We start from the raw sequence: 22,141 nt of genomic DNA, 5'->3' as shown, positions 1-22,141 counted from the left end.
AAAAAAGTATTCATGGAAGAGCGCTGATAAATGTGTAGAAAAATGATTTCAAGCGCTAAATCACAAATACCCTCTTTTGAAGTGTTGTCATTCATTCTAATATCTTTTAATTTAGTTCCATTTCTTACAATTGATAGAAAAACTTTGAACTCTAATGATGATCTTCAGGGAAACAAATATCTGAATTTGCTCAAGCATTGTGGATTCTACCTCATAAGTTTAGAAATAGCTCAAGATTTTATCAGCACTACATGCTTTTAGATGTCAGGCATTCATTTGGGGTTAAACTTGCTATCAGTCAGCCATTGTAGCATGAAAGTGTTTGCCTATTTTCATTTGACAAAAACAAAGTCATTTTACACACAGAAATTATATTATGAAAACATTTAGGGGAAAGACAGATTCATAATCTGATTTCTTCTTCTCAACTACATATATTTTCAACCATGATTTATGGTTCAATCATCTTTTCCTGAAACAGGACTACATAGGCACCAAAATTGTGGCTTTTTTAGAAACACTGTGCAAATAATTCTTGCAATGTCTCTATAGTTGTTGAATTTCTGTTATTATGTTATGAGTAGGTGAAGCTAGAGAATAATAGTTCGTAAATCTAAAAGGTAGCAGGCTACTTGCACTCTCAGTCATGAATATATACGCATGTGCGGATCTAAAGGTCAAACACTGTTTCACAGGCAAAGAGCAATTTAGAAATTTCTTTAGTACATTTTTTATCTCCTTAATGTCCTTAATACTTAATGAGTTCACTGCAACATGCAGAACAAAGATTGTATTTAACAGCCAGGAGCCAGGCCTAGACAACACTTTTTTGTAATTTTGTCTCTAATCAAAGCAGAAGAGTTTAGACTCACAAGTAATTATTTTTAAAAATAGAAAGGTGTCCATAACCCATACATTTTCAAGTGCTTCTTTCATTCTGGGAACACACAAAATGCTCAATAAAAAACAAAGTCTATCTGAGTACGATATAACAAATTAGTAAGTAGGTTACTAACACTAAAATCTGTAGCTATCACTCAATTTCTGGAAGCTCCCTCTTTCTTACGGATTCAGACTTTGGCCTTTCAACTATTCACTTGTTTGGAGGAGATAGTTCAAAGAAAAACCCCACTGAGGTATCAGTTTCTCATATAAAGACTGTAGTGTGCCTTAATGAGAATATTAACGCCATCCTCAGAATTATAGCCTAATTCCATGAGGGACTTATTTTTAGCACCATGGCTTACATCTATTTGCATTTAAACCATGCAATAAACATCAAGGACATGTAATCCTGGTACTACATGAAAACAGAGATAAAAATATGCCTCATCTATAATTTGTTTAGATCTTTTCCAAAGCTAAAAGAGCTAAAAAGTGGTTTATTTTGGCATTGGTTAAAAAATCATTGTCTTCATCATCATTATCATCACAACCCATCAGTAACAACAAAATATGTCATTATACTTTTATGCATTTATTTACCACCACAAATGCACCATTTGAACCTAAGAAGAAATAACTTCTTAATATTTTCCTTGGATGAAATGAAATTTTAAACCTGAGCCATGATGTTCAACACAAAGGACACAAAGCCATAAATTCTACCTTCTACTGATTTTCGCAGTAATACCAATTTGTCTTTGGCATTTAGAATTGAAGACGGACTAGAGGTGGTAATTGGATACCTTTACTTTCTCTGAGCCATTTTTAGGATGGAATCTGAAGAAAGTCTTCCTGCTGTAGGGAAAACATATGTTCACCCATATACTCAGCCATTTAACAACATATCAAATATTAATGTTAATACATGCCATTGAAGTACATTTTGTATAAAATTGTGCAATTTGCAATCTCTGTTTTCAATGTGCTTACAATCTGGTAAAAGTAAATAAGCCACCTACACTCTGAAGGGACAACATTGTCGTTAGATCAAACTTTTAGTAAACACCCCAGAGAATATGGGCAGCTGCGTGGACCCATGCAAAGCCTATAAACAACAGTGGAGATGACAGCCAGAGCTGGCCTTGGTTTTTGCTTGAAATCATTCTTATGCAACTGTGAAAAGGAAGCCTTATAATCCAATGCTTTGAGAAAACAAAAGCAAAATAGGATTGATTTAGAATAATAATCCTGGGGATGATTCAATATACCTCCTAAGGAAGTGTTTCAGGAATCAGACACCAAATGCCTGACCTGGGAAATTGAGATTACAATCCTTCTACTGTAGCCCTTAAATTGTCTCTCAGAGAATAAAATTTGTCCCCTGAATCTTTTATAAAATGCAGTCTGGCTAAGCTTTTGACATACCAAAAGAAAATCGTACGTACATATTTGGAAACAACAGTAGATACTACTCAAGGGCAGCAAATAGATTTAAACAAAGCAAAGTAGGGGAAAAAAAGAAGTCATATCATCTTATAACTTCTGTCTATATGAAAGAAAATGCTTCAGAAGAGATGCTTGTGAAGCTACAGACATAAGGGAGACTGGAACCTGCTTTCTTTAGGTTTCTCTTCAAATAGTACATATGTGAGACCCTTAAAACTTTGGTGGTTATAAGGGCAACTTTGCTCATTTGGAGTATATTTGGCGTTTTTGATACTCCCACAACTTTAAAATTTGATATAGCTTGAGGGTTAGTGGTGGGGAAGAATTACATGAGATGAAATTTTCTATCATGCTTTATAGATGGTATGAATAAGAGTATTTATAAAATAGGATAATAATTGATCACTAGGACTCCAAGTTTACCTTGGCCTCGGGCCATCTTTATGAGAGAAAAGTTATAAAGGTCATCCAGCCTCCAAAATTAGAAAAACATCCTTTTCATTTGTTACTGACATTTTGTTGATATAACCACATTATCAACAGTATTTACAACCCTCTGGGAAACTCTTCATAATTTGAAGATGAATTTTATAGTGCCTCATTGGTCTGGAAGTGCTGAGATTATCTAGCTAACCTTTAACCTAGTCCTGCCACATTCGGTGTTAATGTTTCATTTCCATGTTAACTATTGCACTACCCTTTCCTGTAAATGTCATCCTTTCAGAATAAACCTAGGAAGAGAGCTGTTAAGAGTTTCCTGTTCCCATGTATCACCTGTTATTTGCTTTTTACCCCAGATGTAAGGCGGTATGATTGCTAGCTTCTGGGAGATCATAAAATCACAATTGACTTTATTTCTCAGAACTGTCTTCAAGCCCTAGTAGCAAGATTTTTTTTTTTTTAACGAGAAAGTGAACCTTCTCTTCTTTCATTTGGTTTTTGAAGTTTGTGCAAGAATTGCTCAAGTGTCACAATTTGCTGCACATTTTCTCTTCTATACCATGAGCAGCATCCACACAGGTAGCAACTTTCCATTTGCTACTGCATTTCTTCTCTGTAGACTCCTCAGTGTCCTTCAGAATCAGTGTCGGGTAAGCTGTGACTAACGGGGCCTCTTCCCATCTGTTTGTCCCGGGCATTTGCCCAACTCCTCTGTGCATCGGAAACGTGCATGTTGAATCAATGCAAGAGCGAAATGGTTGCTGTGAAATCCCTTTAAGAAACTACATTATTCAAGTAATGAAAATCACTCAGTTCTACTTCCAGAGAAGAACTGATGAGGAAGGTCATTAACAGTAATTGAATGGAACAAGAAGATAGTATTTTTCTGGGACTGTATGTCTCCCTTTGGTCTTCTCCCCTCCTTCCTGTTACTGTTGCATACAGTGTTTACTGCAATGGCTGATACAGTTTGCTACATTCCACTCCGGCTTCTGTTTCTCTGAGATTTTCTTGAGTTTTTATGAAATCAATCCGCAGATAAATCACAATTGCTCTAGAACACTAGCCCTCAGGGGAGCATGTTAGAAATTAGCTTGAAACCCTCAATTTTGAGGGTTTCCCATGACTTTTTAAAGGTTGTCCTTCAGTGTAGCCCCTTGCTCCTAAGGAAAGAGTTATTATCAAAATAGTTTTCAAATGAATGTTCTTCTGGGATGGAGCTAAAAAGGAATTATTTCCATATTCTAAAAGACACATGTAATGACCCCATGCAAGATGAATTGAGGATGCCTAAATATGAAATGGAAGAGAGTTGTGTATTTCTCTCAAATGTCACTCAAAATGAAGTGGTGATTATCAGTAACAACTCAACAAACAATATGATAAGAAATTAATATAATTTAAAGCAGCAAGAACAAAATCCTTCTTTCCGATGGCTGGGGATTTGGAAATTTGGTCCTGCTCGATGGTACTGCTACTTCTTGTGTCACTATGGCCCCGTATCTTGGCCTCTCTGAGTCTCAGGTATGCCCCCACGATTAGAATACAAGGCCTTATCGCTCTGAGATTACCACTCAATAACTGTACGATAGAGTGTAAGAGAATCCTTTTATCTCTTAGCAGAAAACATGATAATATTATTTTAATTATTTGTAAATGCAGCCTTATTATGCATGTGTTTAAACAAAGAAAATGTAGCGTTTCTATTAAATCTTTGGATTAAATATGCTTGTGTAATGAAGTAAATGTCATGTGTACACACTTAACATTCTAAAAATTTGTTTCTTTTACTTTAGAAAATTCATAGAAATGGGTTTCATTGATGAAAAAAGAATAGCCATATGGGGCTGGGTGAGTTGTTTTATATTTTTTTATGCCTGTTATTCAGTTCAGCAATCATCATTTTCTAAAGTGTTCGTTTAGAAGGTTTCTCATGAAATGTTAATGTTGCAACATAATTTAATCTGTCAATGGAAACAGTCAGTTTGGATAATCTGGGCTTCAAAATGGTGGTTTTAAGTGTTTGTTCCTTTTCTTTCTGTACAGTAAGTTAACTCATAATTAACATATTTTTACTTAAGTCTTTGTTACTAGATTACAGCATACTGAACTGAACCATATCCATCAGAGGGTGAATTTCCTTCGTTATTTTAAAGTTAAATATATATCTTTTATTTTATATTTCTATTTTATAAAAATCGGAGCTACAATTTGAAATCACAGGGACTTTCAGAATATAAATTCCTTAGTACCTAGCCTAGCAGTCATATCTTAGCTGTTTAATTTTGTTTCTTTTTATTTGGCAATCAAATTATTTTACTAGACCGAATGCTCATTTGTACTAACTGGAGAAAAGTACTATTTAGTTTCTTAATTATAGGTCATGAAGATAACTTTTCACATTTGAGGAGCTGTACATATTTTGAAAATACACATTTCAAGGAAGTGGCAAAACTTATCACTTACGGGCAATGAAGTCACTGGAAAGTTTAGAGAAATATTGGAAAGAGTTTAAATTTGCCCATTATAAATTATGATAATTACCCTTCAAAGAAGATTTCCTGTTTCACTTTTTGGTCTGAATTTGTACATTTGCAAGTCAATTTGCAGCCATTTGTGCCTGGGTTGTTTTTCTTGGCTGTTTTCTCTGAGAGCGGCCTGCACGAGAAGAAGGGAATGAAACCCAATATTGAAGGGAATCTGCAGGATTCAGCTCCACTCAGCTCAGTGACCAGATGAAGAGCTGTTAGGAATTTGAAGAAAGTTGTTACTTCAAGCCATTTGGTCCTTCTTAAAACTATCAAATGTTAAATATCTAAACAGAATGAAATTCAAATGAGTAGAAATAAATGAAATATTTCTATAGTGAAATATTCCAGATAATACCTTCCCCATCATCCATTTTTATAAATGGTTTCCTAAAGCAAATCCTTGAAAGATTCTAATTTTAAGTTGAACATGTACATATAATCATTAACATTTCTCTTAGAGTTGGACTTTGCTTTTGCTGCAGGCTTTGAAATAACCATAAAGTAGAACTTTTTATTTTATTTATAGAACATTCTAGGTATTAGTTTGGTAGAAAACCATCTACGTGGGATGATTTTCTAAAAACCCACTCATCACCCAAAAATATATCCCTATCAGCCTGAAATTCTTCAATAATAGATTCTCACTGCATCTAGTTGGGCAAATGCCACTGAAATAGTACATTAAAACCCCCACCCCTCAATTGCTTACTTTCCAACATGGTGATGACTATAAGGTCGACTCTGAGAGCAAGTCTGAGCAAAGAAAGTAAGAAATGGGCTGCCACGTGATATAACATCTGAGCAGAAGGAACTAGTGTGTGGATAAAGACATTAATACTATACTGGGTTTTAAAATCAGCTGTTCAGGTTTAAGACATGTTTATTAATCCATCTGTCTAATCACTGACTTGTTCATTCTTTCATCTACATAGTACATTTTTTACAAGGTCTTCTACTAGGTTCCTTAAGGGATGAAAAGATGAGTAAGTCATAGTCCTGGCCCTCTTGTGGGGGAAACAGACAACAAAATAAGCAATGGCTCAGCAATGTTCCAAGTGTTAAGAGAGATGCAACTTGCTGTGGAGTACAGGGGGACAAGAGTGGATAATTATGGCTGTGGGAGCTAAGGGAGGATTCCAAAATAAGTTAGCATTTGAGATTGGTGAAGATAGCTGAGGAACGGAGCATTCCAGGCAGAGTGAAAACCACATTGCCCAGGACCTGAGTTAAAGAGCATGGTGCACACGGGGAGACTGAGCTGGCCAGGGATGCCTGAAACTTTGAAAGTCTAAAGTATCTTGAGGAAATTACGGGAAATGAGTCTGAATAAGTAAGTACACAGACAATACACAGTCTCTTAGGCCACCTAAAGGAGAGGGGGCTTTGTGCATGCCTGTGACACCTTTCTCTTTGTTCTTCTGTGCCTCTATGGTTGTTATACCTTTTTTTTTTTTTTTCCTTTTTTCGTTTTTGAGACGGAATTGCTCTCTGTTGTCCAGGCTGGAGTGCAGTGGTGCGATCTCGGCTCACTGCAACCTCTGCCTCCCAGGTTCAAGCGATTCTCCTGCCTCAGCCTCCCGAGTAGCTGGGATTACAGGCACATGCCACCACACCCGGCTGATACTCCTTTTTTCGTTTTTGAGACAAGGTTTTGTCATGTTGCCCAGGCTGGTCTTAAATCCCTAGGCTCAAGCAATTCACCCACCTTGGCCTCCCAAAATGCTTTGATTACAGGCATGAGCTATGGCACCAGCCTCCATTTATTATTTAAATATTGGTGTTTTTCTGGGTCTGGATCTCACCTTGACCCTCATTAGTCTTCGTTTCCTTCTGCAAACGCTTGTGGTGTCAAAGATGATGACGACTTCCAGATCCCTGGCACCAGCACACACCTCTCTTCTGTGCTCCGTGTTTCAAATGCCTGCTGATTATCTCTCCCACATGTCTCATATGGTCCTCAACTTATGCCTAAGGTAAACTTGTTAAGGTCTATTTTAAAACAAGTCTTAATCTTCATTAAGGCTTCTCCACACACTTATTCACCCAAATTAGAAACCTCAGAGCTGTTTTCAACCTCCCCCTGTTCCTGACTTCAACATTCCGTTGATTAATAAGTTCTGTCAATTCTACCTTTAAACATCAAAGTCTGTTCTCATCATCCCTACTGACACTGCCTTAGTTTGAGTTTCTTCATTTGTAATTTAAGCCAGAAATTCTCAAACGTTAGCTTGCACAAACATCACCTGGAGAGCTTGTTAAGACACTAGAGATTCTGAGTCTGTGCTTCTGGGGTGGGGTCCGAGAGTCTGCGTTTCCAGCAAGACCCCAGGTGATGCTGATGTTTGGGTCCATGGAGCACAGGTTGCATGCTTCAATTTAACTATTCTAATTGCTTCTTACCTGTCCTCCTGCTTTGGCCTCACAAGCTCCAATGTGGTTAATGAAGTTATCATTCCAAAATAATTTTTACTGTGTGGCTTTTCTGCTTATGTATTTTATAGGACTCTGCATTGCCTGCAACACAAAGCCCAGATACCTTTCATGGCATGCAAGGCCTTTGGCAATCTGACTCCAGCTTATCTTCCAATCTCATCTCGTGCTGCTTTTCCCTGTACCTTAAGTAATTTAAATTATGGCTGGGAGCGGTGGCTCATGCCTGTAATCCCAGCACTTTGTGAGGCCGAGGCAGGCGGATCACGAGATCAGGAGTTCGAGACCAGCCTGACAAACATGGTGAAACCTCGTCTCTACTAAAAATACAAAAATTAGTCAGTTGTGGTAGCATGCACCTGTAATCCCAGCTACTCAGGAGGCTGAGGCAGGAGAATTACTTGAACCCAGGAGGTAGAGGTTGCAGTGAGCCGAGATCGTACCATTGCACTCCAGCCTGGGCAACAGAGCACGACTCCATTTCAAAAAAAAAAAAGAAAAATTATATCCGTGCTTCCTCGTTCCCACATTTTGTACATGCTGTTTCTCGCATCTGTAGTGTCCATTCTTGTCTTCCATTCCCCACGTTTTCCTCACTCCCAAATGGATAACTCACACTTGCTCTTTAAGATTCAAGTCAGATATTATTTTCTTTGTGTTCCAGAAGCTCTTTGTATTTCTCTTACAGGAATTACTATGTTGTATCTTGTCTGTCTGTTCGTTTCTCCCATAAGAATGTAAGTTCATCAAAGGAATGGACTGTGTCTCATTTTTGCTTTGTTTCTGAGCGCAGAGTTAGAATTGTGCTTGTTTAGCACAATGCCTGGCCACATCAAGCATCTATGATGTTGTTTAAACTGACTTTAATCCTATAAATCAATGTCTCCCCTCGAATGTATCCCACTAGTACCAGGAGATTTTTCAGGAAAATGTTCTATAGTCTAATACTTTGGCAAATCATGAATTCTATGTAACAGTGTATATAGGCTCTAGAAAAACTAGTAAAAAATACTGTCAAGTTTTGTTTAACACAGTATTACCAAAAAGTATTTGATTCCATAATTCCTTATTCCTCCACCATCCCAGAACACATATTGACAATGTTTTCTACGGACATCAACTTTTTAAGTGCTCTTGAAGTCAATAGGGCGAGGTATTGGTGCCTTAGAAAGATAACCTTGGCTGCAAAGTGGAGGATAATCTGAGATGTGGGAAGAGGATGGGCCAAGGGGCTAGAAGGGCAGTAATACCAGGGACAGGTATTAAAGGCCTAAATTAGTCAGTGAAGTAGCAGTTGGAAGAGGTTATATCTCTGTGTGCTCTTATACAATATAATAAGCAGGGACCTATGGCAAATTGGAGATGGAAAGGAGAAAGACATTGAAAACTACAGTAAGGGTTACTTAGCTCTTACTGCGTTTTGTATTAGGGAAGAATATATGTGTTTCTGTGAAGTATTAGACAGTATAGTGGTTTGGGAAATACGTCATATCCAACAATATTTTTTGAAGTCGATTGATCAATAAGCTCCAAATCCCACATTACTCTCCATTATCGAGTTCAAGAAATGGGGAAGAAACCTTTTTATCTTTCCCTTTCATTTTCTGGCTCACATAAAACAAAGCCCACTAGCCCTGGTTTTAGCTTCTTGATAAATATTCACTATGTGCCCACCACAGTGCCTAAGAAGTATCAGTTTATGACAGTGGTTGTTAACCAGGACGATTTTGCTCCTTGGGACATTTGACAACGTCTGGAGGCATTTTTAATTGTCACGCGGGGGGAGTGCTACTGGTATCTAGTGGGTAGAGGCCAGGGATGCTGTTAAACATCCCACAATACACAGGACAGCCCCCTATAACAAAGAATTATCCATCCCAAACTGTCAATAGTGTCAGAGTTGCAAAACCCTGATATGCAGTGAAAACTCAACACAATTATTCTGACAATTGAAGAGCAGCGAGGGTTTTGCCTAAATTATTAGAATAACAGCCTCATTTCTGGGCTTCGCTTTGTTAATATAGGCCTAGCCAGGTGGTGTTGAATAAGCATTAGTTCATGATTTAATCTTAGTTCCTTTCTCTCCCAGTGACTAATTATAAGTAATTTGAATTGCTATGTGTGATCAACGATGTAAAAGTAGGACAAATGCACCTCTAATGAGACTATATTAGACTCTGAACTTACAGTTTCCCCAAAAGAGGTTGCCCTAAGTATAGGGATACAGAGGAAGGGGCATGGGTTGGTGAGTCAAGTGTCCTGGGTTTGAGTCCCAGCTCTGCTGCTTACTGACTCCATAGCCACTATAAGTTTACTCTGAGCCTCAGTTTCCTCATTGTGAAATGCAGCAGTAATTTCCTCACCAAGACACTGTGAGGATTAGACATAGTAATAGCAAAGTCATATACTCAACAAATATTTATTCCATTCCTATTGTGTGTCAGGCTATATTTTCAGTGCCAAGCATACATTCATTGACAAGACAGACAAAAATATCTACCCTTACAGAGTTGGGAATGGTTGGGGAGTAAGACAATAAACAAGGTAAATATGTAAAATATAGAGAGTGTTTAATGGCATTAAGCGCTATGGAAAAAGACAAAACAAGAAAGAGGAATGGTGCAAGTTGGTACAATTTTAAATCAAAACGGCAAAGAAGGCTCATTTGAGGTGACATTTGACTTTGAAGAGGAGAGGAAGTGAGGCATGCCAGTGTCTGTGGAAAGAACATTCCAGGCAGAAGGTCACAGCATTTGCAAACGTCCTGAGGCCAGATCATGCTTGGAGAGTTCAAAGAACATCAAGAGAGCCAGTGAGCAAGGGGAAGGGAAAGGAAGGGGAGAAATGAGGTGGGAGAAGGGAGACAGATTGTGTGAGACCATAAAGGCCATTGCAATAACCCTGACCACATAAATGTTAGCGAGTTATTATTATTGCCTATAGGTAAAATGTTCCAGTGTGCATTATGCCTCAAATAAGAGTATTTCGTAAACCTTCCTTCAAAATCCTGTGCCCTTCTAAGAATGTTTTTAAAGATATCCTTCATTTAAACAAAATGGCAAGGCGTCTAAGTGCAAAGGACAAAATTCCAGAATTCTCATGGCCAATCTGCTCTGTGGGTTCTTTTCTTGCAACAGCCACCCACTCTGCCTGGGAGCCCCACTCATGGAGGGGGGGCAGGAAAAAGTCAACTCGGGTTTTCTTTTTTCCCCCTCTTCCTTTCTACAATAGGAATAGCTTTTCCAAGCTGCCCGAGAATTTAAAGTACACCTTCTTTTGTTGTGCTGCTGATACAGTCGCTTTTGCTCTTACAAATTCCCAGAGAAAATTTGTATTCATTCTGAAAACAGGAAAGTTTTGTTTAAATACAACACTCTCACCCAATCACTGAATAGATACAGATTAATAATTCCTAAGATTTTCAACAGAAATATTCAAAAACCTTTTCATGATATGCAAAGGCTTTTATTTTAATCTCAGGTCTCACTTTATTTCCTGCTCTGGGGCATAGGAAAGGAGAAGCAGGAACCAGTATTTTCATTTGCAGTAAACACACTTTGCCAATAAAACCATAAATGATAATACTTTTTTTCTAAAGGTCTCTGGCTTACTCTGCTCTCATTTGACCTTGAAATTAAGAAGGAAGGAAAGCCCTCCCATTTCAGCAGGAGTTGCTCCAAACCTGCTAATCAAAACAAGTCATTTTTAAAATTATAAGTGAAAGTTTAAACCAGACAGAGAATTTTCACTTGCAATAAGGATTTTCAAACCCAAATGTATCTTCTGTTTTTAAAATATACTTTTTCCCTGTTAAAACATGGTTCAATTCTCCTCCAAGTATAATGAAAAGAGGCCATGGTACAATCGGAGCTCCCTCTTTTATTCTGTGTTTTGTAGCTAAAGGTCTTCAATAAAATTCCCCAGAGCTAAAAACATAAAACTGTAAATTAGTTTGAGAATTCTTCATTTAACTGTTAGATTCAGCAAGATTGTTTAGCTGATTCTCCCATTCCATGCATTTCATGAATCAAAAATAGACCCCTACCACTGACCTATTACCAGCACCATGTCTGTCTACATCTCTCTCTCTCACACACACACACTCACTCATTCTCCCTATCTAAAGAATGACTTTCTCTGGTAAAGATGATATGATCTGTCCTGATCTGAGGGAAGTGATTCCCAGAAATCTGTGGTCATAAGGTCCTAAAAACGCGGTTTGGCTTTAGCTGGAGAGTCACGCTGTCCCCTTATGATTTTTAGAGACGTTCTTGCATCAGGGCAAGAATAAACACAGAGAATCACTTCCTCATCTAGTGCACACATTTTTTTTTGGTCCATGTCCCAGACAACTGCTTAGTCCACGTTCCCAGGAGAAGCACCTCTCTCACAGCATGTTTGTACAGACCAAATTTGCTTCTCACGAGGCAATGCAACTTTATTTGGATGCCCTGTTCATTTCTTCATATTTAAGAAAATGTTCAAATTTCCAAATGACATGGTCAGAGATCTCTTTCTCTTAACAGGATCCCATTTCTGAATCACCTCTTGATTCCTTGGAGAAGGAAATCTATGAGAGCTAAACCTACTCCTGACTCTGCAAATTGCATCCTGCTTTGTATTTATTTCCTTTTCCTTAAATTTGCAGGAAGAAGTATAAGGTTTTTAAAGACACCGATGACTTTTCCTCCTTTGAGCTGCTGTGTCAGAAATCCTTAAAACAGAATATGTACCACTACGTCATACACAAACTATGGCCATGTCTTAAATTATCCAAAAAGTTCTTATGGCCTTCCTTTGGTATTCTGTTGTGAAAATAAATAAGTAAATACATAGATACATGTTCTGCCTCACAGGACTTTTGCAAACTGCAAGGACGTATCTTACATTTAAATTTTGGTAATTTTTTTTTCTGTGCATCTCTTTCAAGTCATCTCTTTCAAGTAAAATCCTGTTTTTGTTCCAGCACAGTCCTAGTTGGAAAGATATAGAGAAAAAAAGAAGTTTTTTGCAAAAAAAAAAAAATTGAAATTCTATCTCTTAAACTGCTCCTACCATGTTTTAAGAGGGTCTGTTCTGATCAGCACACCAAGTATTTCTAATGCATTAGGGATGAAACGATCATTATGTCTGGTCATTTATCTGGAGCTTGCTACTGAGGATGCAAGATAGATGTGTAATCCACCCTTAGCCACATTCTCCAGCTTCCTTCAGTCCGGATTGTGAGTAGAGTTGCTATAAACACATGGAGGAAAGCTTATGAAAGTAAATCTGAGTCTGACTCATAACAATGTCTCTACAGTCCTATGGAGGATATGTTTCATCACTGGCCCTTGCATCTGGAACTGGTCTTTTCAAATGTGGGATAGCAGTGGCTCCAGTCTCCAGCTGGGAATATTACGGTATGGAAACATTCATGAATGTTACCGTGAAAGCATTTAACACGTAATTACTGTACATTTGATGTTGCTAGAAAAATGGGTTATGCAGTAAAATTCACCCCAGCATCACTGGGGAAAATATAATTTATAAACAAAGTTGTTTATATCATTTATATAAACATACTGTAACAATTGAAGAAACCTCAAGAGTGAGGAAAGGCTCTTCTTCCATAATCCACTATATCTTATTTTCTCCCAGAAACCTTGAGCCCCTGCCGAACCAAATCTTTAAAATCAGAGCTAACTCTGTTTTTGCAGGCACACAGCTACAGCATAATTGACTTTTAAGCACATCTTCTGCACAGTCAGGCCAGAGGCCAAGCAATTCACCTCCATGCCACAGTTAGCAATTGCCAGCTCTGTTGCCCCAGAAATCAAAGAAACAAAAAGTTTGTTGGAGAAATACTCCTGTGTGCTCCTATTTTTATCATTACATCAATGCAGGATGATTATTTGGAAGGAACTCTAATAATTATACAAAAATTAGCTTCATCGGATTCTCTCCTCTGTATTGGGGTAGATATAAAACAATTGTGACTTGTAGGGGATCTTGATTAAGAAAAAAAGTGTGTGCATCTATCTATGTGTATAGGGGGAATGGATTTGGGGAATATATTTTCATTCCAGATGAAATAAGACACCAGTAAAAGTCCTAAAGATGGCTTGTTTTGTGATTTCCTTTAAAATATATTGAGACCATTCTACAGGTCATTCCTACTTCAACATTCTTCCCTAGGAGGATAGAAGTGAAAAATATTAAGACTAGTCATAGAAAGAAAATATTTAGATGCTCCTGTTTCCATAATCTCTTCCTTCGTACTTCTCCAGCTCTGTTGAGGCAAATTGCAGAGATTATACATATTCTTTGAGACCAACCATTACAGCCAAGTAAAGCAAGAATGTACCTCAAGAGCTCAGGATGGGAAAATTGAGAAACAGTTATTAAACTAGAAGGTCTTGTTGGTTAATGAAATGACATGCATCACATGCAAACAATGTATATTCTTATATATTTTATAGCATCTGTCTACACAGAAAGATTCATGGGTCTTCCCACAAAGGATGATAATCTTGAGCACTACAAAGTAAGTGTTTCCATTTTATTTAGGTTATTAATTAATTTCTAATATGCTAAATAATTTAAAAGCCGTAGTTCAGAGTTTAGAGTTTTAATTCTGGGTCCCCAAGCAAATATAATCTTTTGTTAATTGCAAAACGCTTCATTAGAAAGGGTTTTACTCCTTTTGGATTCTGTTCTTGCTTTTCCCATCCTCCCTTCCCTAACCTCTCTTTTCTCAATCTTCCTCCCCACCCCCAACCCCTACACAGCTTGAGCGGGCATCATTTATGCCTAAGGTCTCACTCATATGTAACATATGACACATAAACTTTCAGTTTTTCAAACTAAGAATCAGATGGAAGTAATGCAAATGATGATGAAAATGTGTTGCTCTGACTCTTAAATATTTATCAAGCAAAGCAATACATAATTTCAGTATTGGTGCTAAGTCCATTGCACAATGATTTAGCTAGTTTTCTATTAGAACTTGCAGCAACTAAAATGTTAATTTTTTTCTCTTTTCCAGAATTCAACTGTGATGGCAAGAGCAGAATATTTCAGAAATGTAGACTATCTTCTCATCCACGGAACAGCAGATGGTGAGGTTTAAGCAAGACTCTTACACATAAAAATACTGAGCCAGCATCACTTTGTTTAAGAAACATTAAGCATCCTCCTATGCCTATGCTCAGGGTCAGTACCTAAGAGTCAGGGACATTTCCATATCTGAGTGTGATTCCTCACTGCTGACAATGTCAAATGCATGACTAGATAATTGTTGGTGTTCATTTCCAGGCAGTACATTGTCACTCTATGCTTTCTGGTATTTAGCCGCACTTTAACTCTCTCTCTTTGTTGCAGATAATGTGCACTTTCAAAACTCAGCACAGATTGCTAAAGCTCTGGTTAATGCACAAGTGGATTTCCAGGCAATGGTACATAATTTTGTTTTACTCATGTTCATGGCCTTAGACCCTCAAGCTAAAAGGAGGGGTTCATATTTTTATTTTTTTTAACTTTTAAAGTAAAATCTGACAAAGAGACTGCAGGATAGAGTAGGCAGAACATTAGCAAATGAATCTTGGATCTTTCTTTAACTCCTGAAGGACCCAAGGCAAACCAGATCACCTCTCGTGTTCCCAGTTGAGTCATGTAAAATAAAGGAGTTCACAAGATTAAATGATCTTCTAGTTCAAACATTCAGTAGTTCTGAAATCCTATGTGAATAAGCAGCTATATGTTTAGAGTCCCTGCAAAACCTGAGCATCCTTAAGCAGCTAAAAGATGCTGTTTGTTCAGGAAGAAGCAGCTGCAGAATGTCATCACAAACCTACAAGGCTCCCTGAAATCATATGGCTCCATTTGGGGTTAGAGGACTTTTCACCTATGTATTCTCATCCCCTGGCATACACCTGGCCTATCACAGATGCTCAGCTTCTTACTGAGTGAATGAATGAATGAGCTAAATGTAAAATCCAGGTTTCATGAGGAATGAAAAATGGAACCAGAAAAGAAAATAAGGTGAAAGCCAAAGTTGGGGGAGGGGGCATTCTTGGTAGCTACCTTTTCCTCTCACAAATGCTCCCTCAGTTGCTTGAGTTGAACAAGAACCCCGAAAAGGAAACCCCCATCTTTTCAACATTTGTTTAAAAAAATGTACTGGCTAGGAAGGAAATGGGGGAGGGGGTATAAGGAGAAGGCGGTTGAGGGGTACAAAAGACAGTTAGATAGAAAAAAATAAGTTCTAGTATTTGAAAGTACAGTAGGGAAATTATGGTCAATGATAATTGATTGTATAATTCAAAATAGCTGGAAGAGAAGAATTATAATTTTCCCAATATAAACAAAATTTGTTTGAGGTGATGGGTATTTCAGTTATCTTGATTTGATCATTACACATTGTATTCAGCTATCAAAATATCACTGTACACCCAAAAGATAATACAACTATTATATATCAAATGTTTAAAAATATACAAAGAGTGAGGTGAGTTTTTTCTGACCTTTTTTATTGTGATCCCCAAAGTAAATTCAACTTAGTAAATATATATGTTATTACATGGTGACCACTGCTACCTTTATTCAGTGAAAGCAATAATGTTAGTGGCATCTCTCCAAGAGTGAAGTTTAAAGTTATAATACTATCTTTCACTTTTTAAAATGCTATTTTTAACTCCTATAAAGGGTATTTATGGCTATATGTGAATACATTATATTGTGGATTTTCTGCAACAGAGACGAATTAGATTCACAAGTTGAAAGCCTCATGGAATTTTTGAGCTACAAGGAATCTTAGGGAAAATCAGCTCCAACCCCTTTGTTTTTCAAATGAAGAAACCAAACTCCAAAGAAGCAAAGTAACAGACTCAGTGCATCACTTCTGGTAACTCTGATTCCTGATCCTGATCTTCCAGGATGCTGGATGATGTGAGATCTCAGCCACTGAGATCTAAAATATGTTTAAAGCATGTGAAACAGTAGTGGAGGTTAACGAAAGCTCTTCCTGCTGTAAATATTTACATGTAAGCTATTTTATTTATTCGAGTGTTCTTAGATAGAATTTCCCCATAATAGAAAGATTATCAGGTCCTAAGAACACAAAAAAGTCCAAGCTAAATGCATTTTGTGACTGCAAGAATAAAACAAGATTCTTTCTTTGTGTTTCAGTGGTACTCTGACCAGAACCACGGCTTATCCGGCCTGTCCACGAACCACTTATACACCCACATGACCCACTTTCTAAAGCAGTGTTTTTCTTTGTCGGACTAAAAACGATGCAGATGCAAGCCTGTATCAGAATCTGAAAACTTTATATAAATCCCTCAGACGATTTGCTTGTTTTATTTTTCATGTTGTAAAATGCTGGTATAAACAAATGAATGCTGTTCTGAAGGCTGGTAAAAAAATGATGAGGACTAAGAAGTTCATTATAAATATTGTTTACATTTTCTGGTACTCTGTGAAAGAAGAGAAAAGGGAGTCATGCATTTTGCTTTGGACACAGTGTTTTATCACCTGTTCATTTAAAGAAAAATAATAAAGTCAGAAGTTCAAGGGCTATTGTGCTGTCTGTATTCACTGATTTCAGGTTCCAGGTTCTATCACAGAAAGAAGTGTTTGTGCAAAGCAAGGGCATGAATATTAGGGTGGTCGTGGAGGAGAAGAATCTAGAAGCAGTTTGGGATTTCTGTCATGAGAACTCCAAATACTGGAACCAACAGCTCAGAGTAGGCAAAAGCATTGTTCAGAAAATGCAAGTGAATCACGTTTGAGATGTTTGCACTCTATGCTGTCCCTCCAAGAAATGTTTATTTCATTTCTCCCAGAAGATTTCTTCAACATTGCCAAAAGCATTTGATAAAGATAAAGTCAGACTTTTGAATTCAGGCTCCTTTTAAAAAAATGCTTCTAATTTGGAAGTGTTCCTATTTTGAATCCATTTTTAGAATTAGTAATGGTAACTGCTTTCAGATTGCTAACCCATAACCAAATCAAACCAAACAAAAATCAATCAATCAATCAATAAAATGGACATCAATGGCTAGAGAGGAAAATTTTATATCTATGAGGTTTTTCTGGGGTTTTAGTTCTACATTATAAAGTTCATATTGAAAAAAAATAGCTGTAATGCCTACAGTCCTAAAGCAACGCATTGCCAGTTACTACCACCTACATTTAGAAACTGCCAGTGACCTGCCATCTCTGTGACTGCCTCAGAATTAAAAGATCCATACCAGGTCACCAGAAGATATTTATTGAATGAATGTTGGAAGTATCCACCACACTGCTGTCTAAGGGACTTTTCATTGTGTGATCCCCAGCACTGGATTGCCCTGGGTAATTTCTCCCCATCCCTAGCTTGATACTTTCTTTCCAGTTGCAGGTTGAATCCCCTCATGGCTTATAGCCAGAAGAATCAATCTTGGCCTGGAACATTGCAGCAGGAAGACCACAAAGAGCACAAACAGTCTTCTCTAGAGTTTTCTGACTTTTCCCAATCTAGCATTCTTTCCACTTCAGCTTTCTGAAACCATTGCCCCCAACTCAGGCCACATAGCTCCACCTCACACATCAGGAAGGGACGTTTTGTGGTGGTCAGGAATTCTGGACAACACCTTCCCAGGTTCACGACTGGCCACAGCCCCTCTTTTCTTCCTCCATGCAATGGCTGTTGCCCTCAGGATCAGAGTAAGCTACCACCTCCCTCTCTGTTCTGCACAGAGCAGCCTCTGAAGCAAGCCCAAGAGATTTTCTCATAGTTTTCTCATCATTCACTCTCTCCATCTAGGGAGAGAAAAACAACCAGTCATTGTCTAATACTCTATCTAGGGATACCACACGGTCATTGCAAATAGAAAGAACAAAAATCCTATTTCTCCAACTTATTTTCTGCCTTTGTGAACTTTGCAAAACTGGATTCTAATATCAATGTGCAGTAAGTGGTCTCCAGTCTCAGGCCTTTGCTCCCACTGCCACAGAGGGAACTGCTGAGACAAAATTAATAGTGCCATTTTCCCACTTAGAACCCTTTGGTGATTCTCCATTGTCTACAAAACAATATTCAAAATCAGCGTGACAGAGAGAGCCCTTGACAATCTGTCCCCATGCATGTTTTCCAAACCCTTCTCCTGACACCAGCTTCTATAGACTGTTAGATTAAAATTAGATAAAACTACAGTTCATCTCTTCAGTCCCACCTGCCACATTTCCCTGCTCAGTAGCCACATGGTTAGTCAGCACTATACTGGACAATGTCAATGTAGAACATTTTCATCATCACAGAAAGTGCTGCTGAACACCTTAGTGCTACCTTAGAGAAAATCTTCCTAATGCTACCCTGGAGAAATCTTCACCGCCCTTGTCTTGAAATGTGGCATATCACAGAAAGTCACCAATTGTTGAATTAATGAAAGACTTTGTGTTCATGGATGATTCAGGTTTTCTACTTACTGTTGATGAAGCCTTCCCTGACCCCCTCAGGTAGAATCTCCCAGGTCTTCCTCAAAACTCTAAATATGTTTTCAGTTATTTATTCATTCATTCATTCAACAAACATTTACTGAGTCTGACTGTATATCAAACACTGTGCAAGACTTTGAGGATGTAGTAAGAGCAAGGCAGCAACTTGCATGGCAATCTTTTAAGTGTTCATCTTTCATGCAGCTTTATTAGATTCTTATTTTGGCTAGAAAGATAAAAGGTACATGAAGTACAAAAGGGAGAGATTTTAAGTAGAAAATGCCAAACTAAAAGAAAGATTTAAAAATATCTTGCCTTTTCTGTCTATAAGAGGCTGGAGTATAATAATAATTATCATTTACCACATTTTATTCTTGGATATGACACATGGGAAAGGGGGTATCCCAATAACCTAATTAAAGCTGCAAAGTATAATCATCCTTCACATTCGACAAACAAGATTTTCATTCATTCATTCATTCATTCATTCAGTGACTGCAATTGCAGGCCACTATTTTAGGTACTGTAGGTAAGAACTCTCCCCCAAAAAAAATCTAGTGCAAGAGGGAAGTCATAAAACAATTAATTTCTAAACATTATTTCATTTTTTAGTCCCATAAGGCTGGCCTGAGGGCTATTTTTAAAGGTTTCAAAATTCTAGATGAGCATCTAATATTTCTTAGAGTAAATAAGATAAAAAGGAGCAAGCAATTGAGTATTTGGTTAAATTTAACACAAATGAGAGAACTTTTATTGGAGTTTTAAATGTTTTTTTTTTTTTAAAAAAAAAAAAAAACCTTCCCTTATTTATAAGATGCATTACTTATTTCCTTAAGAAAGCATTTATTGACTACCTGTGCTGTGCACAGTAGTATTCTGGGTACTTCAGGGGTTACAAAGATGAATATATATGACAGTTTCTCCATTTCTAGACTGTTTCAGTAAAGGCGACTTAACGAATCTGATTTTCCCAACATTTGAGCATTTTTCAGAAACTGACAGATCTTTATGCAAATGTTGTTGCCAAGCTGTTTGTAATGGTGAAATTATACTTTGACAGTAACTCTTTAAAATATATTAAACCCAGCTAAGGTTTTTTTGGAAATGTTGCCAATTAAGTGACTTTAATGAGCTTCTTGATGGTAATGTAATTAAAATTCAGATGTTCTAATTGTAAAAAAAAAAATAGTTCTGGGAAAGTTAACAGTAAAATAAGCAAATGTAAAATGAATTGGGGCTAATTTAAATGGTGATAATGTGGTCTTCTGAGAAGATTCTACCAAAACAATGCTTTCAATTATGCTGTTTGTAAAGAAGAAAGAAGGCACCTAACAGAGATTTTGAATTTATCCAATAAAGCAGATATTTTGAGTTTGTCCAATAAAACAGATTGAAAAATTCTGAACACAGTAAATCATTCTCAGTCTGTGAAGGGGAACTGCTAAAACACTTCCTTGGCATTATGGACAGGTACCTTGGCAATTTGAAGTGGAATAATTTTTAATTCAGGAAGAAATAAGTGCTTAGACCTTACCAAGCTATTCATGGGGAAAACGATCTGGCTTCTAGCATAAGCCTCTAATGACCACCTGCTCAGATTACTGGCATGCAATACTAACATGCTGGTCATAAACACTTCTTTTGACACGCAGGTAACATCTTTGGCAAGCTAGAGCAGTCTGATTTTATTCCATTGGTTTCTAATTAATACTCCATTTTTTACTTACTTAAAACATTGTATTGACAGTATATGTTTTAACAGATACTCGTTGGTATAGCACTCCATCCTTTGCTCTGTGGTTATAGAGAATCAGTATTGTGTGAACAAGAGAGAGGTACAATCAAGGTAAGGTCATGCCACAATGGCTTGACAACTCATCTTCCTTCTTTCATATTTACTATCTGTTGACAAACAAAGATAGGAACATCTTTGCTAGCCATTAATTTTTAGGGCCAGGAACTTTTGTCAATGCTACAGAAGGTGAATTTTTGAAATAAGTGTCATAATGAAACAGTAGAATATTAAGAAGTGATTTGTATGTTAAAAAACTACTACCCATTTGGAAAATTAGGCTTCTTATTGAAACATCCTTTTAGATATCCAGGAACACAACAGAACATTATAGATATGTGATGAAATTTCCTTATACCCCACTGGTACTACACGAAATTTCCAAATTTTAGAAATGATCATTAAAAAGTGAAGATGCTTTAACATATATACAAGTGCTTTGTACACCCACAGGAAACAATGCTGCTCTCTAATTTCCTTCGGAAGATTAAGGCAATACTTTGCAATGTTATGAATCTCTTTCTTTCAAATGAAACACAACATAGCACACTTGTCAATCTTGTAAACAGAACATGTTCACGACAGCGCATTTTAGGGACAGCACTGTAGTGGGTAAGGGAATGGAGGTTAAAGTGAATCTATCTGGTTTGAATCCCAGTTCAGTAATACATAAGCTATGCAACTTTGATAAATTTTCATAAGTTCTCTCTGTTTCAGTTTCCTCATATGTAAAATTGAGATAATAACAGTTCTTACCCCATGGAATTGATTGTTGTTTTCAAATAGTTATCATTTGTAGAGCAGTATCTGACACATAGTAGGTCTTTTGTAGGTGTTTGTTAGATGCATAAAATGAACTACTTTTTAATGGTTATTTTCAATGAACTAATTCTCAAGAAATTAATAGCCTCAGTCAGAAGCCAATAGTTTCTTTCCCATACCAGAGAATGTAGTATAAGTGTCCTTGATCATTTATACATGAATCTTTATTTTATGTTTTTTATGAGTCTTTATTTCTAAAACAAGGTGGCCTTTTAGGAATAACCAATATTGAAGTCGTGCATATCCAAGGAAGCTCATCTTCCTTGGTACTTATCTTAAATGAGTTGTTCATCCTTGTATCTCACTCAACACCTGTCTAAGGAGTCTGATATTT

At 37.2% G+C, this 22,141-nt stretch overlaps 1 protein-coding gene across 2 annotated transcripts in view; it reads left to right on the top strand.

Moving 5' to 3' along the window:
- FA (fibroblast activation protein alpha) overlaps positions 1-19,933 on the top strand; it is a 74,813-nt gene extending 54,880 nt beyond the window's left edge. For both annotated transcript variants that reach the window (XM_011744175.2, XM_011744173.2), the window contains 6 exons: positions 4,569-4,623; positions 13,036-13,135; positions 14,195-14,259; positions 14,761-14,833; positions 15,096-15,169; positions 16,902-19,933. In XM_011744175.2, the coding sequence (XP_011742477.1) occupies positions 4,569-4,623; positions 13,036-13,135; positions 14,195-14,259; positions 14,761-14,833; positions 15,096-15,169; positions 16,902-17,003 (469 nt within the window). In that variant the 3' untranslated portion in view covers positions 17,004-19,933. The remainder of the gene's footprint in view (positions 1-4,568; positions 4,624-13,035; positions 13,136-14,194; positions 14,260-14,760; positions 14,834-15,095; positions 15,170-16,901) is intronic.
- The last annotated feature ends 2,208 nt before the right edge of the window (positions 19,934-22,141 follow it).

Source organism: Macaca nemestrina, chromosome 11 (assembly GCF_043159975.1).
Source record: "Macaca nemestrina isolate mMacNem1 chromosome 11, mMacNem.hap1, whole genome shotgun sequence".
Lineage (NCBI taxonomy): Eukaryota > Metazoa > Chordata > Mammalia > Primates > Cercopithecidae > Macaca > Macaca nemestrina.
Note: the sequence above shows the minus strand (reverse complement) of the source record. Positions and strands in the feature narration are given on the sequence as shown.